Genomic DNA, 15,518 nt, shown 5'->3' with positions numbered 1-15,518 from the left:
ATTACCGGCTGCAGCAGCTCGCCCTGGGCCGCCTGCCGCCGCCGCCGCCTCTGCCCCGCGAGCTGGAGCGCGACAGGGACTACGGGGGCTTCTACGAAGCGCGAGTGCGGCCGGCCTATGGGCTGGAGCGCGTGGCCGGCGTGGCGGCCGCCGGGGGCTTCCGCGGCGGGGGAGCGGGCGCCGGAGCGGCCGGCGAGGAGGAGATCAGCCCTGAGGACGACCAGCGAGCCAACCGCACGTTGTTCCTGGGCAACCTGGACATAACCGTGAGCGAGTCGGACCTGCGGCGGGCGTTCGACCGCTTCGGCGTCATCACCGAGGTGGACATCAAAAGGCCGGGCCGCGGGCAGACGAGCACCTACGGGTTTCTTAAGTTTGAGAATCTGGACATGGCGCACCGGGCCAAGCTGGCCATGTCAGGGAAGGTGCTTCTGCGCAACCCCATCAAGATCGGCTACGGGAAAGCCACTCCAACCACCCGCCTCTGGGTGGGCGGCCTCGGGCCTTGGGTGCCCCTTGCTGCCCTGGCCAGGGAATTTGACCGGTTTGGCACCATTCGCACTATTGATTACCGCAAAGGGGATTCCTGGGCCTACATCCAGTACGAGAGCCTGGATGCGGCGCAGGCCGCCTGCACCCACATGCGGGGCTTTCCCCTCGGGGGTCCCGACCGCCGCCTCCGCGTCGACTTTGCCGACACGGAGCACCGGTACCAGCAGCCCTACCTGCAGCCGCTGCCCTTGCCGCCCGCGGCTCATTACGAGCTCGTGGCCGAGGCCGCTGCGTTCGGGGCGCACCGGGGAGCCCCCCCGGATCCTCTGCGGGGCACGCGGGACCGGACACCCCCGTTGCTCTACAGAGACCGCGACAGAGACCTTTATCCTGAGGCAGATTGGGTGCCTCCACCACCCCCTGTTCGGGACAGGAGTAACCGGGCAGCTGCCTATGACCCATTGGAAAGCCTGGAACGGCGCCGGGATGGTTGGTCCTTGGAGCGGGACCGAGGGGAGAGGGAGTTGGGCAGTAGTAGCAGGGATCAGCCTCGGAAACGGAGGCTGGCGGAGGACGGCGGCCGCCACTTGGACCGTTCCCCGGACAGCGAGCGCTCTTCCTCGTCCCGCAAGCGTCACTGTTTGGCCACGGCGTCTCCCCCGGACCGCAGCCCGGAGCTTGTCGGAGGGAGGGAGCGCTACAGCAGCGACCCCGAGCGCTCGTCCCGCTTGCTGCTCTTGGAGCGGCCCTCGCCTGTCCGGGAGTCGCGGCGGGGCAGCCTCGAGCGAGGCCCGAACGAAAAGCGCGAGCGCAAGAACTCGGCCGAGAGGGAGCGGAAGCACCGCGCGGCCGCCGCCGCTGCGCAGGAGGGCAAGAGCCCGGCCAAAAAGGACGAGCGCGTCGTGGAGGGAGGCGCCGGAGGCTCCCGCCTCAAAGCGCCGCCTCCCCGGCAGCAGCAGCAGCAGCAGGACGGCGCGGCGCCGCCCGCGGGAGCCCCCAAGCTCTGCTTGGCGTGGCAGGGGATGCTCCTGCTCAAGAACAGCAACTTCCCGGCCAACATGCACCTGCTGCAGGGCGACCTCGGCGTCGCCAGCAGCCTCCTCGTGGAGGGAGCCACGGGCGGGAAAGTAGCTCAGCTCAAGATCACGCAGCGGCTGCGGCTGGACCAGCCTAAGCTGGACGAGGTGACTCGGCGCATCAAGGTGGCGGGGCCCAAGGGCTACGCCGTCCTCCTGGCCGTGCCCGGCGCCGCGGACAACCGCTCCTCCTGCGGAGCGAGCGAGGCCGCCACCACCTCCACGCAGAGGCCGCTCAGGAATCTTGTGTCCTACCTAAAGCAAAAGCAGGCGGCCGGCGTGATCAGCCTCCCCGTGGGGGGCAACAAAGACAAGGAGAACAGCGGCGTCCTGCACGCCTTCCCGCCCTGCGACTTCTCGCAGCAGTTCCTGGACTCCACGGCCAAGGCGCTGGCCAAATCAGAGGACGACTTTCTGGTCATGATCATTGTGCGCGGGGCATCCTAAGGGCCCCGTGTTTTCTGTACCTGACCCTGCCTCCTCCTCCTCCTCCTCCACGCAGCCCCTCCAGCGTGTGCCAGGTGCTATGGGATACAGCCTTAGCCAGCCCTGTCGTTATTTTAAATTAGATCTTTGTTTGTAGGTAACTTTGCCTGCCTGTATGGGGTTTTTTTTTGACCCTGTTACTACATTTTTTTTCTCTGTTTTAGAAGCCAGCAAGGTTGATTAGCCAGTAGCGTGAATAGGATGTGTTGAGAATCCCTCCTCGGTGGGGGTAGCGGGGAGGTTAGACCTGCTTTGAGTTACAGAAGAAAAATGAAAACTGGGGTGGGGGGTGGGAAGGGGGATGAACAAACTCCCTTTTTTTGTTTTGTTTTTTGTTTTGATCCGTGTCCTCTTTTCATTTCATATATATATATATTTTTAAAAGCAAGTTCAGTTGCTTGTCCTCTGTAGAGTTGCAAACCTAAAAGACCAGATTTAAAGCACTCAGTAGTTGAAACGGAAAACCACACACTTAACAGTGGACGGGTGTCARCTCATTTTTGAATCACTGAAATTCTGTGAATTCCTTATTCCTCAGGTCACTGATTTCAGACCTGATCCCTCTCCGTGCGGCGCCTGCCCCGTTTCCCTTCGAGCTGCCCGGCTCAGGGTTGATTTCTTTGAGGTGGCCGGCGCCTGCTCTGGGCTCCACCAGAGAACATYAATTCCCTTATTGGGTGTTTCATAATTTCATCCAGTCCACCAAAATGCACGCACTGAAAGTATGTTTTTTTAATATGAAAAAAAACAGGTGTTTTTCTCCTCTTCCTCTCGGTTCTGTTGTATCCCACGTATGCACTTTGGGTTTGTAGCAGTGACAGTGTTGGGTAACGAGCAGAGGACTTTGTTACAAACCATGAATGTCTTGTGCTTACTCGTATGCAAGAAACAAGGAGGTGCTTTAAGGATAACTTTAGTTATATTGTGGTTTTTTGTTTTTACTGCCTTTTTCCTTCAAAGAGTTGCAGGTACAGTGGGGTCTGCTGCCACAGTGCAAACTCTAAGCAAGTGTGCTTCTCTCCAGAGATGGCTTTTAATTCTCTAATAATTTAATTACATAAAAGTTCTCATTATCCTCTTACCTCTTTGTTAATAGCAAGAGACTGCTGTCTGCTAGGGACTTTTCAGGTACAGTACCGTGGGCATTACATGAGGTTTTTTTTAATAGTCATCTGCACTAAAGTGTTTTTAGCATCTTGGAGAAGTATTAGAAATCCTCCAAAGTGCTGCCATTGACCTTCTCTTTTTATGACTCCGTGAGGAAACCGTTTATCTTTTCCAAAGAACTTAGTTCGTTTTCCCTTGTGCTTTTGCCCCCACTCAGTGGGTGCTTTTCCCCCGTGACCTTGGACACTTGGCTGMTACAGGCCCCGTTTTCCTCCTGAGTGGGGCTTCCAAACCGAAATGCAAACTGGGCTCCATCTAGTTGTGCTTTACCAGCCCTAAAAAGTAGCCTTGCACTTAACGTCAGAATGTAACCTTGCACTTAGCCGCGTTTTTGGGAACTTGGGCAATGTAAAAGTGGTGCTGCATTACCAGCAGACCTTCCAGTACCTCACTGGGAAACTGCTACAGGGCCGAGAGTCAGTTTAATTTCTGTCTCTGTGGCAAAAAAATCCAGTTCAAAATGCAGAATAGTGTGTGAAGGAGGAAACGCCTTGAATGTATTTGATAGATGGAGCGATTGCTTTCCAAGAGTGACTGCGCTTGCTTTAGATTTGCTGCAGAGACGGGATATTCTGCAATATCCCTCTCCCTAGGCACTCCTCAGAGAGTGCTCCTGTTCAAATGGACTTCTTTTGGGGGCAAAAATGAGTCAGTGTTTCCCAACTACTGCAGCGAAACTGAAATGGGGCAGAGCAGTCTCTAAACAGGTTTGGTAGTGTTAAAGCTATTTTTCTTTCTGAGCAGAAACAACAAGCCTCATCTAATGCTCTTAAATGTTTTGGGGGTAAAATCCAGCGTTTCTGGATTGCTTTCCTTCCAAGTGAATGTAATAGACWGAGATGGCAGAATTCAGCTGTTTGTCTTCCTATTAACAATGAGAAGGTTTGGAAAAGGCACTGATAGCGCAAAAAGGCTGTAGGAGATCCGGTGTATTTACCACCTACTGCAAAGAATGTCTGTTTTAATTCCTGCAGGCAGCTACGTTGCGTGTCAGCATGGAACCAGCACTGCTGCTAACTCACTTGAAGTGTTTCTTGCATTTACAGTGAGTTTTCTCATGGCCTTTGACACAAGAGTTGCTTGCAAGCACGGAGGTTTAAAGGAAAGCGCCGTTTAACTTGAACCACCATGAGTTCGAATCCATCCCGAGCCGTAAAAGAAGCACTAACTTCATTTGTGTTCCCCACTTCAACCTGCAAAGCGCAGTGCTTGTTATGCTGATACGTGGTAGGCGCCTGTGGTTTTATTTTGTCTCTTAAACCTGCAAAACTTGGGGTCAAAATAGCTTATCCAAATCTAAAAGCAAATTTTTTTTTGCGCAACTACCTGGGGAGGAAGGGGAACTTTTGGAAAGAGCATCGTGGGTGCGTGGCTGCCGTTTCCTTGCAATGCAGCAGCGGTTGCTTTTGCCCCTGGCTTTTATGAATTGAGATGGGCTGCGTTGGAGGGCAGTGTGGAACAGGCGAGGCTGCCTTTGACCCCAGGTTTTCCGGTTATTCAGCGGAGTACCTGCTTCTTTAAATCTGGTTTATTTGTGGTTGCTGCTCTGTTTTGTAAGCAATTTTAACACCCTTCGAGGGTCCTGAACGTCCGAACATAATTGACGGGCAACCTTTAATTCGCCGGCACTTGGTCACGCGCTGCCATCAGGTCTAGCACGGTTTAGTCACTGTGCTTTTCCTCTCAGGCTCTGAAATGTGCAGCCKTGGAGTAACTGTCCCCCCAAAATCATCTTGGCCAGGGCTGAATGCAAGTGGAAGTCCCTATTTAATACCCCTTCTGTATAGAGCAAAACCAACGTAGCGGGCGGTAGCTCTCGAGCTCTGGTTGGCATTATGTGGCTCTGGGAAGAGCTCCGGATTTCTTCCAATGTCATGTGCAGCTGATGTTCCTATATTTCATGAGTTAAAGTTTACTGAATTAGTGTGGAAAAAGGATGTCCTTTTCCGGAATCATTTCACAGTTGTGCTTTATGCTTTGGGGGAAAGAACCTCAAGTGACTCATGCTTTTGTTTACGTTTTTTGGGGGGTTGTTTTGGGGGTTTTRATTGGAAATTTTACGCAACTTCCTTGGCCGCCAGCCAGGGCCTTTGTTTGCTCTGGGCTGGTGCACGGAGCGCTGCGAGCACGGAGGTGACCTCAAATGACCAAAATTTTGGGCCGCTCAGTTCCAGSTGTGCATCCTTGCGAGCGCTTTAGGGGGCCAGCGGCGTTACCTGTCGGGCCCCCAACCCGGTCCTCTCCTCCCCATTCTTCTAAAATGATGCTTAAGGGTGGAAACCGCTTTGGAGACAACCCTGCTCCAAGGAGGGCAGAGAACAGATGTCCCACGTTGCTGCGGGAACCATCTGGTTGATGGTGACTAGAGCTGGAAGCGTTTAAGGATTAATGGGGAGGCCGAGCGGAGCAAAATTGTGACAATGGCCTCGAGTCATCTGAGGACCGGGAGAAAGCTGCTCGGAATATCTTAGTTCCCGGCTTTGCTGGGAAAACCGGTGTTGAGAGCAGTGCTCCTAGTGAGTGTGCCGGATCGGACAGAAAGTGGAAGAAATCATTGCTGTGTGTCTGGTTTTTGGGGTTCTTTCCCCCCTTATCTCCCTTTTTTTGTTACTGTTTTCTAATGACTTTCTCTGGGTAGCAGCGAAGGGCACATGTTCCAGTGAAACAGCAACTTAATGATGAAATATTCTTTTTTGTATTGAACTGAAAGCAGACCGTATTGTTCTGGGGATGGTTAATTGACTATTCAACCTCATTGCGATTCTGTTAATGTGGAAATGACGGATGAAGAAATATTGCTCGAATGGTAACAGTTTTCAAATTTATTAGGTGCGTCTGATTTGACCTCTGCTACTGGAGTTGTCTGCTGTTAGGGTTAGGCAGCAAAGCCAGAGCAAAACAGCAGCCTGTAACACTACACTTGCGATTTCTGTTCATGAGTTGCCTTCAGGAAATGCTCTTTGAGGAAAGTCAGCCGCATTATTTATAATTCCGTTGGCTTTTCTCRCGGTTAATTATTTTGATGCGTCCCGTTAACCCTTAGGAAAGTGGAATGATCGCCAATACTGTAAGCCTAGATTAATGTTGGTCCGAAAAAGCAACCCCTGYGCTACTTGTTATGCATCTCTACACAGAAGGTGACTTCATTTCAAGGTTTTGTGCCCATGGGTGGTATCGGTGCTCTTTGAAATCCAAGGTAGCATCTTCCGAAAGGCCTCGTAGTTCTTTTCTGTTCATCCGTGTAATGTAGGGAGGGGAAAATCCGTTGTAGACATTGGTATTGAAATAACATTTTCTTTCCTCCTGCAAGCAAAGCTGGTGGACTGCAGAGGACGGCGGCGTGGGATTGCAAGCTCTGATGGACCTTTGGGAAGAGCGGCTGTGGCTTGTGTGGAATTTTACACGGGCCTCTCGATGGAAGAAAGCTTATCTGTTTAGTATTTGTGCATTTTACTAAAATGGCAGCTTTAAAAAAAAAAAAAAAAAGTTGTGTATCTGCTATTGTGATGCCAATGCCCGTGTTTTAAGTGGAAAAAAAAATGACCTCTTTGCTTTGTGCTGTGTACACAAGATTGCTGGAAAAGTAAAGGAATACCCTTTTTATGGCTCGCACAGCTTGAAAGTAGCTGTCACTCAAACATGCGCTCACAGTTGAGCTGATCTTGTTTCATTCTAAATAAATTGTTTCTTTTGAGGAAAATGGGTTTTCTGCCTGCAAGTGAATTGACGACAACTGTTTGAGGCCCCCTCTGYGCTTGCAGCGGCGGGGGAGCCGCTCGTAGTTGCGGGTCTCGAGCAAGAAGCGGGGAGCACCGGCGCTTTCGCGGTGACCAGCGTGTTGTGCCAAAGCAGGAGGATCTCGCTCGTTGCGTTGCACTCGAGGGGGTCACGTGCTGCTTTTCCCTCCTCATCTTTTACGAGGAAAACGGTGCTGCTGCTGGCGTGCAAGAAGCAGGGAGGCTCCCTGCGGTTCGGAACGGTCGCCGAGTCCGGGGCTTCGCTGGCTGGAAGAGCTGGAGTTCCTGAATTTTAAGTTTCCGATTTGTTTTGTTCACCCAACTCGTTTGGCTTTAGTTTTGATTTTTTTGGTTTTTAATTTTGAAGAAAAAAAAAAAAAGAGAGTTTGAGATTGCTTTGAATCTTGCACGTAAACCTTGTCACCACGTGGCCAAAAGAAAAAGAGAAAGAGAGTCTGTTTAAATGCTGTTAATAAAGCCTTTCCTGACGTACGCGAGGCGCTCCTCCATCTCCAGGGGCTTTGCCGCACTTGTGCAGCGCTGGGTTCAGTGCTGCCTGGAAGAAGAGCTCCTGGGAGCTAGCGGTGGTAATTTTAAAACCTGTGCTGTGGTGTCCGTGCCTTATTTTGACCGGTTTTCAAGCAAATGGTCCACACGCCTCGGATGTGCATGCGCCCCGCTCGCGTCCCAGGTCCGGCGGCACGGTTGCTTGCAGCCGCCTCAAGGTCTAGTACAGATTGTAAGAGGAGGAGAAAAAAAATAAGGAGATTCCCGAAAAAACGGTGCGCTCTAGTTCCTGCCTTATCCCGTACGGGGGTCCTGGAGGCTGTTCCGGTGCAGGAGTACAACTCCGTGGTGGCTGCAGGAGACCGACAAGAGCGGAGCCCGAGGAGGAACGACGATTCTGCATCGTTGCCTTCAGCAAGCCCTCGTGTCACCGTGGCCGGCCCGTTAGAATTAACTAGCCGCTTGCCTGCCGCCCGGCCGGAGACCACCTCGAATTTGCCAGCTTGCCCTCRCTGCCCCGCTGTGGATTATGAAGTGGTGCCGAGCGCTCGGTGATCGCTAGGATGCCGCGGGTGTGCTCGGCAAGGTTCCCGGGGCAAGCGGCCGCGCGCGGCCCCCAGCCAGGTAAGCACGTCGAAAAGGTTGGTCTGAAATGTAACGTGAATTGAGATGGATTTGCTGTTGTCCTTTTTTTTTCTTTGAATCTTGTGTCTACTGATCTTTGCTAATGTGTTCGCCTGGGTCAAAATGTCATTGCCATCTTCTCTGGGGATGGGAGCAAAATACCAGACTCTGTGTCTGGACCAGCTGCTGGGTTTGCTGCTGTTCCTCTTGGGGAACGYGAGGTTTCTCAGCCTCTACAGTGGAAGATGCGGCTCAAGGAGAGCTCCAGRTGTTGGGCTTGGCAGGCTCGAGAGCGAGTTTTCCAAGTTCATGAATTTTTGAATTAACACCAGCTTAACCCAAAAYACTACCTGAAACTTGTGTGTATGTGGCTAGGGAAGCCAAAGGGATGATCAGGCAAAAGCTGCTCTGTGTACGTTCATGAGATGTTGGCATAAATGGAGCTGTTTGTTACAAATGGAAGTGTTTTTAGATATTGCTGGTAATGCGAAGGAGGGAAGCAGGTTGGGGCAGCTCTTGAGATGAGCTGTACTTCCAGAAGATGATGTTTCTTGTAGTTAAAAGCATTTGTATTTTTGCCATGTCCTGTTYCATGAACTACTGAGGTATGACCCCTGGACGTGGGATCGCATGGAATGTTGTACAAGAGGTTTGAGGCTTGTGGCAGTAGTGAGAAAGGTGTTTGAACCTCTTTAGCTCGTAGGGCGTTCCATGCCAACAGGAGATGAGTGACCTGCTGGTATAACCCAACTAGAGGAGGTGTTTTCAGAAGCCGGTTAGCACCGTGGCTGTTTGTTGGACACTCTTCCACCTCTTGGTCATGCTTCAACTYGTTGTGTTACGGCGAATGGGCTGGTGGTGGCTTTTCCAGACCAGGTCCTTGTCTCTGACTCAACTCACCGTGTATTTAACCAGRAGATTGTTTCCACTCTCCTCTATGTCATGTTTTTGGGTGACCTGTGGGTAATGTGGGGATGTCTTTGGTGTAGGATGGTTCTGCTCTGGCTGCTCTGCAGCGTCAAGTTCTTTGAAGGTGCTTTGTCTTCTCCTCTGCCTTCAGGGCTGGTTAGAGGGACACTTGACCTGCTGGTTGTAGGTCAAGTTTTGTTAAAGCTAGTTGCTTTTAAGGGTTAACAGTGCTCTGCGCTCTATACACACCATATTAATTTGGTTAATGAGACTTCAGGCAGGCGAGCTGGGGAAAATGGATTTATTAAGAGAACCGTTTAATTAACTGCATGGCAGTGTAGAGCGATGAGAGCGGGTTAGATGGGAAACTGGTCCTTTGAATTCACACATTTTCTAGAGTTCGGCTTTGCACCAGCTACAGCTGAATTAGAACTGAATTTAATCCATTAGATGGCCCGAGTCCTGCTTGATTAATAGATTAGCTAATAGATTTTGTTTGCACAGTGCTGCTAGCTTGCTCAAAAATGGGCTCTTTGAGGACATGTTCTCTCTGAACGTGTTGAGGGACTTTGTCAACTGTGTGATGGGTTCTTGGAGCCGAATCGTTGGCCTTGTGTCGGAACCTAGAGGTGCTTGGTCCTGTTCGTATGTGCTCTGATGAAGCTGAGGGGTCTTTAGGAGGAAGCAAGCACCAGTATGAGGTGGCAGATGTTTCTTCTGCTCTGACGAGCCTCTGTGTGTTGCTTTGGCGATGCATTAATTAAATGTGGCTGAAGAAGCGCGGGGTGGAAGCTGACAGGATGGGGTTGTGATGGGTTAATGGGCTGCTGCCTCCCAGCTGAGCTCCACTCCTTCTCCCTGGGCTTTTGATTTTAAGCTTGGCTGTTTTGTCCTGGGATTAGGATGGGCTGTGTGTGCGGCTAATGGATGAGCTGATGAGCCGTGAGTTAACTGTGGGTGACGGGTGTCTCATCCACTCATTTCCCTGCCTTGACCTTCATACCTACATCCGCAATCTGATCTTGAGTCCAGTGCAGAGATTTTTGCCTTGGTTTTAGCTGCCCTCGGTATTTCCTGTGCTCAGATACAGTGATAGGTCAGGGCTGCTTTTAGCCATCGGCACCAATTAACCTAGAGAGAGCCCGGTGGGGTGGCCCGAGTTGGCCGTGTCCCCTGTAATCTCTGCAATTTGAGGGAGCTGCGTCAATCTGTATCTTCTTTCACGTTGAAGTTCAAGCCTAGTGGTTAGGAATTCAGTTAGCCCCAGAGCGCTGTTTAGGATACAAAAGGATTCCTGGTTATTAAAAACCAAGTCATTGAGCAAAGTGTTGTGAAGGTGACAGCTGAGGGCTGGCTCCTCTGAGAAGAGGCCCCYGTGGATGGTGCTGGGGCCTGTTGTCCGCCAGACCAAGGGATTGCTCTTGGTCTTTGACTTCAATAGAAGTTCAATGTGCGGGAGCAGAGCCACGTGTCTGGACTGAGGGATCCCAGAGCATCGGGGCAAGGYGAGCTCTTGAGCTGGAGCCGAGACGCGCGAGGAGGCACCTCCAGCAGCGGCCCGGGTTGGTGCTGGTGCTCATTGGGCTCCAGAGAACGTGGCTGTAGATGTCGCCTCCATGAGACTTGCCTTCCCCTCGGCTCTTTTGTCCTTAGCTCCCTTTCATTGCTCGGCTGAAAGCTCGAGGGATTAGAGAGGGATTTATTAGAGCTGCTTTAGTCACTTGCGTGTCATAAAGTCGCCCTTTGGCTCTTCCAAGCCAGAGCGTGTTCCTTGCCCCGTCTCCCCAGGTGGGTCATACCTGTGGGGAAGGCTTGTAAAAGCTCGGCCGTGACTTAGGAGGCAAAGTCTCTAAATCACTTTGGAAAAGGACACTTTGACCCCTGAATTACGTCTCTTTTGAAAGCCCTCGCATGGACTCGACCAAAAGCCGTTGATCTTTGTGTTCGCCACAGATTCGGGACCTTTAAAGTGAGGATCAGGCTCCTTCGATCTGTGTGTTAAAGCTAAATCTTCTGGGAGGATTTTTAAACATCTCCATCTTAATTATTCCCGTTGGAATGGGTGATAAATCCTTGTGGATGCCAGTGAAAAGAGTGAGATGGATTTTAAAGGCTTCTTAAAAAAAAAAATCTTGCATTTTATGGAAGCTCTCTGCCTAGAAGCGAGTCTTCACTTGGGCTTTACTGACTTGCAGCGTAAGAGCTTTCCACAGCCTGTATCCAACTGATGGGACRTGTTCCAGGCAGGGTGGGAAAGAAACACCCAAAAAAGAGGAAAAACCACAGAGCGTTCTTGTTATCAGTGTGTGTAAGGACAAGCAAACAGTGAAACCGCGCGCGGTATCTGCCGGGCAGCGGAGGAGGAGCTGCCCAGCTTGCTGTTGCTGGAAGACCTTGTTGTCGTAGCCTTATCGAGCTCTGCCCTTCCCAGGAAGGGTGAAAACAGGGCTCTCCGAAGCCTAGTTAGATGCAGCACCTAGTCTGGGATGTGCTGTGCGTCCCCATTTAATAAATAAGTAGACTGGTGTCCATGGAGCTGTTGGAAAGCATCTCCTTGAAACTGTCCTCAGCATGACCTAGACTTTCCTTTCTCAGCCAAGAGCCAACACGTGTCCTGCAGAACTTCATGCTGGTGAGGAGCAATTCTCCAGGTATCACTTGAGGCAATTGGTGATTGGAGTTTTTTGGTGTTTAATGCAACGAAGACATCAAGAAAATGGACTTAACCTGAGACTTGCCCCTTTTCCATGGGGTTTCCATGGATGAAGCAGCAGGAAGGGAAGCTCGCAGCTGATGCCAGAGCCCTAAACAGCTGTTGATGACTGGGCTTTTATAGCACGTAATTCTGRTGTGAGCTAAGGATTTGGGAAGCGGAGTCTTCAGTGTGCTCTCCAATTGCGCTGACTTCCAGAGTTTCTATAGGAAGAGCCCAAAACGTCTTAAACCAGGTTATTATCCTGGCTGTAGAACATGCSGAGCTGCATTAAGGTCCGACAGGTGCCCACATCCTAAATCAGTCCCTTCAAAATAACTTCTGTGGGGCTCGCATGGCTTGGGAAGTGGGGACGGAGCAGGATTCGAATGGGATATGAGGAGACGTCCCACGTGGAGGCCGTTTCGACTAGGAATGAGACAGCAGCATCTGTCCTCCTTGGCCAGAGACATGTAGCTCCTAGGCTGTCTTGGGCACTCTTATTCTTGTTCCTGTGCTAGAATAAATCACTAAATTATGGAAGGGGGAAAAAAAAAGCATATATATTTTTTTTTCCTCTTTTTTTTTTTTTTCTTCTATAATTTAGATGAAGAAGAGCCACCTTGCAGCCAGGTTGATTGGCCTTGAATTACACATTCCTCGCCTGCCTAAACCAAACCACCGGCTGCTCATTAATTCTTAACCACAGCATCATTTCCTAGAATTTCCCGCGGCATAGAATGGCGTTTGTGTTTTGTTCTCCTCTTCCTTGTCCTGTGCTAAATTTAAGCAGGACTCAGGCTGCCAGTTCCCTTTCTATTGTTACTAAGAAAACTTTTAATCTAAATAAAGTAGTGGKTTTTTTTGCTTTCTGGAGGCACTCAGGGCGTTGGGCTAGCTGGGGAATACAAGGCCTGTCGGATGCTGTTTCATTAGGCTTCTTGCAAAAAWTAATGAGAAAAAAGACAACTTTCATAGCAAAGCTCGCTGGTGATGAGCTCGGGGCGGCAGGGCCTTCCGCTGAATGAACTCAGCTGAGTTTGTCRTTAGCTTTACGAGAATGATTTATTTATTTGTTACAAATTAAGGGGTCCCTTTTCTTCCAGCTATTACTGTTCATTTTCCCCAGGGCCACGTCCTGCGTGGGGATTTGCCAGGCGGGCTGGGAGATTAAAGCTGGGTTTCTTGCGGACCTGCTTGTGTCCCAGCAAAGCCTGCTTGGGTTAATCCGACTGGCATGCAGCTCCCTTTGCCGTGCAGAAAGGCTCTCGGGAAACTTCCTGCTGGACAAATCCCATGCTCCGGGAAGCCTTTGCCAGGTGGATGTTCTTCCCATCCTTGGCCACTCTAATGTGCAGCGTGGGGGTGCGGTTTGCAAGCAGATAAATGGCTTGAGGTTGTCGGGGTTGCAAGGAAAAACTAAAGTGCCCTTTCTGTGCTTTCCTTTCCAGACAAAAATGGGAGAAGAAAAGCACATCTGAGCCAACGGAGATGAYCTGGAGCCTGTGGGATCATCTGGAGCAAAAAGCTGGAAACCTCCCGTCTACCCTCTGCCACAGCTGGATGGTAGGATGTGCACACAGGACTCCTGGGCTTTTCCCAAAGCCGTGATGGGATGGGTTTCCTCGGGTTCTTTGGGGAGAGGAGAGGCCATTGGAAGTGCCATGCAGCCGAGGGCTCGCGGAACATACTTTATCCCTGCGGAATAGTTTTGCAAGCAAATGCTGAAGGCAGCTGCCAGCAGGATGAGATCCCATGGGGAACAGCAGCTCCCGAGCTGGCTGCTCCTTTGTGGAGGGTGCAAGTGCTTTGGAGACTCGWTTTTCCCAAAGAAAGGAAGGAAAGCAGCAGCAGGGGGTAGCCCGATGGAGAGCACAGGCGAGTGCTCCCTTCCTCGAAACCCCCTGAGCTTTTGGAGGGTGCCTGTCTGCTGGAGCAGATGGGGAGAAGGTCTGTCACGCCACCTCCCTTTGGGAGCTCCTTCCTGGTGGCCAGCGAGCTGAAAAGGMAGCTGTGACCGTGTTGAAACTGGGGCAGCAGTGGGTGAGGAACAGGCTTGTTTAGTGGGAGAGGAAGGAAGAGGCTGGAGTTTGAAGGCCGGTGCTATAAATCGTGTGGGAACAAGACTAGGGACGTGGTATACTGGCCCTTCTCCATCCAAGGTGGTCACCGGACCATTGCTCAGCTAAAAGCCCTGCTGAGCTCACGGGTGCGTCGGAGAGATGCGGAATTTGGGGCTATTTGAAGCTTCCAGGGTGGAAAACCCACAGGAGCCTGGGGTGTGAAAGCCCAAATTGCTCCTATTACGACAGCAGAAGCTGCTGCTGCCGGGCYTTAATTTGCTCCCCGTGCCTCTCCCAGCACGTTTGAGGCCTCATAAATAGTCTTTTTTTATCTTTCAACCCCAGTTGCTTGGAAAATGACCCACGAGAGATGTTCTTGGGTATGCAAGTATTAAATGATACAGGCGCAACACAACGCGGTGTTTGATGCCACGGTTAGGAAGCAAAAGGACTATTTCTGAAGCATTTTTGCCTGCGGATTTTTGCAGGAGTTGGAGGAAGCTGTGAGCAGAGCTCTGAAAAATTAGGCACTTTGAAGCATTTATATTCCCTAAAAATTCAAGACTGTTTTCCTGGTTTAAGCCTGCACAGCTCTGGAGTCGCTTCGTTGCAGGACTGCTGAATTTGGCCCATTATCTCAGAGCAAATTTTCCTGCCTGCAGCAAGGCCTTAGCTCCTCCATACTGTTGTCATGTTCTGTGGTGTTTTATTGAATGTATGCTGTTTTAATTTTGTGCTTGAAATAATCCACTGCAGAGTTTAAATGAACGCTTTTATAGGGGAAACAACTCTTTGCATTAAAAAAAAATCAGGCCTGAGGCTGAAATGGTTGCTTAGTTAAAAAAAAGAAATCCTACAGTGGATTTATATAACCCCTAGARCCCCTAGAAGAACCCTAGATTTATATAATAAATTCAAATAGCTGGTGATAATGCAAAATCCTCTATCTTGGGCAGAAAATCCAAACAGAAGCAGCTGTGTTGTATCTTGCCCATCCCATGCCCATAAGGTAGCTTGGCCGCACACAGGGATAGCACTAAAAACTTTTTTTTTAATATTATTTTTGCCATCCTGATGTACTGGCTTTAATTAAGCTTGCTTTTGGTTCCAGGTTGCTAGTGCTGTGACCAATAGCCCCGTGGCCAGGGCGGTGAGGAGAAGGAGCGGTCCTCGTGCAGAGTCCTCGCTGAAAACAGGTTTTTGTGGGATTGCTGCTGTTTTGTGGCTTTGCTGGGGTTTTGTGAAGCTTAAACCTTTTCCTTTTGGGGCTCTTTGCATCCTTCCATGAGGGTGGTGTCGTAACTGAATATAAGGAGCTCAAACCTGCTGCTGGTTTGGGGCTGAGGGACCTTGGCTGCCTCCTCCTGAAAGATCCATCAGCCTCGCTGGCCCTCGCTGGCTGGGACAGCCAGGGGGACGGTGGTGACTTGCTAAGGGGCAGCTGTAACACCCAGCGGGACCAAGGTGGGGGCTAAACCTGAGCTACAACGAGATAAGGGACAGGGGTAAAGTTGGCCACAGCTGTGTCCTCCTAGGTCATGGGCATTACCCATTCCTGTTGAATAAACTTTCATGCTGCGTAATTTCTCAGGCCGCTTTAATCACACACGCAGTAAAAGCCAGTCTAGACGCACTAACTTTTAATCTACAGATTTTAATTTTTGCCATTTCGTGGTGCAGAAGCTCTGGGCTCGCGACTGCTCCCTGATGGTGGGTCCACGTCAGCAGTAACCAGTAACCCTTTAAAATTTCCACTGCGGCAGGA

General features: G+C 50.8%; 1 protein-coding gene across 1 annotated transcript; it reads left to right on the top strand.

Annotated features, from left to right (window-relative positions):
• Positions 1–2: 2 nt before the first annotated feature.
• On the top strand, positions 3–2,209 carry RBM15 (RNA binding motif protein 15; the record flags this gene model as incomplete). Its single annotated transcript, XM_026036063.1, has 1 exon — positions 3–2,209. A coding segment is annotated over one exon (2,013 nt), but the record flags the coding sequence as incomplete, so codon positions are not given.
• Between the last annotated feature and the right edge of the window lie 13,309 nt (positions 2,210–15,518).

This window comes from Nothoprocta perdicaria, unplaced genomic scaffold (genome assembly GCF_003342845.1).
Source record: "Nothoprocta perdicaria isolate Ctin4 unplaced genomic scaffold, notPer1 scaffold_170, whole genome shotgun sequence".
Taxonomy (NCBI): Eukaryota; Metazoa; Chordata; class Aves; order Tinamiformes; family Tinamidae; genus Nothoprocta; species Nothoprocta perdicaria.
This window is presented reverse-complemented; position numbering and strand designations above follow the sequence as displayed.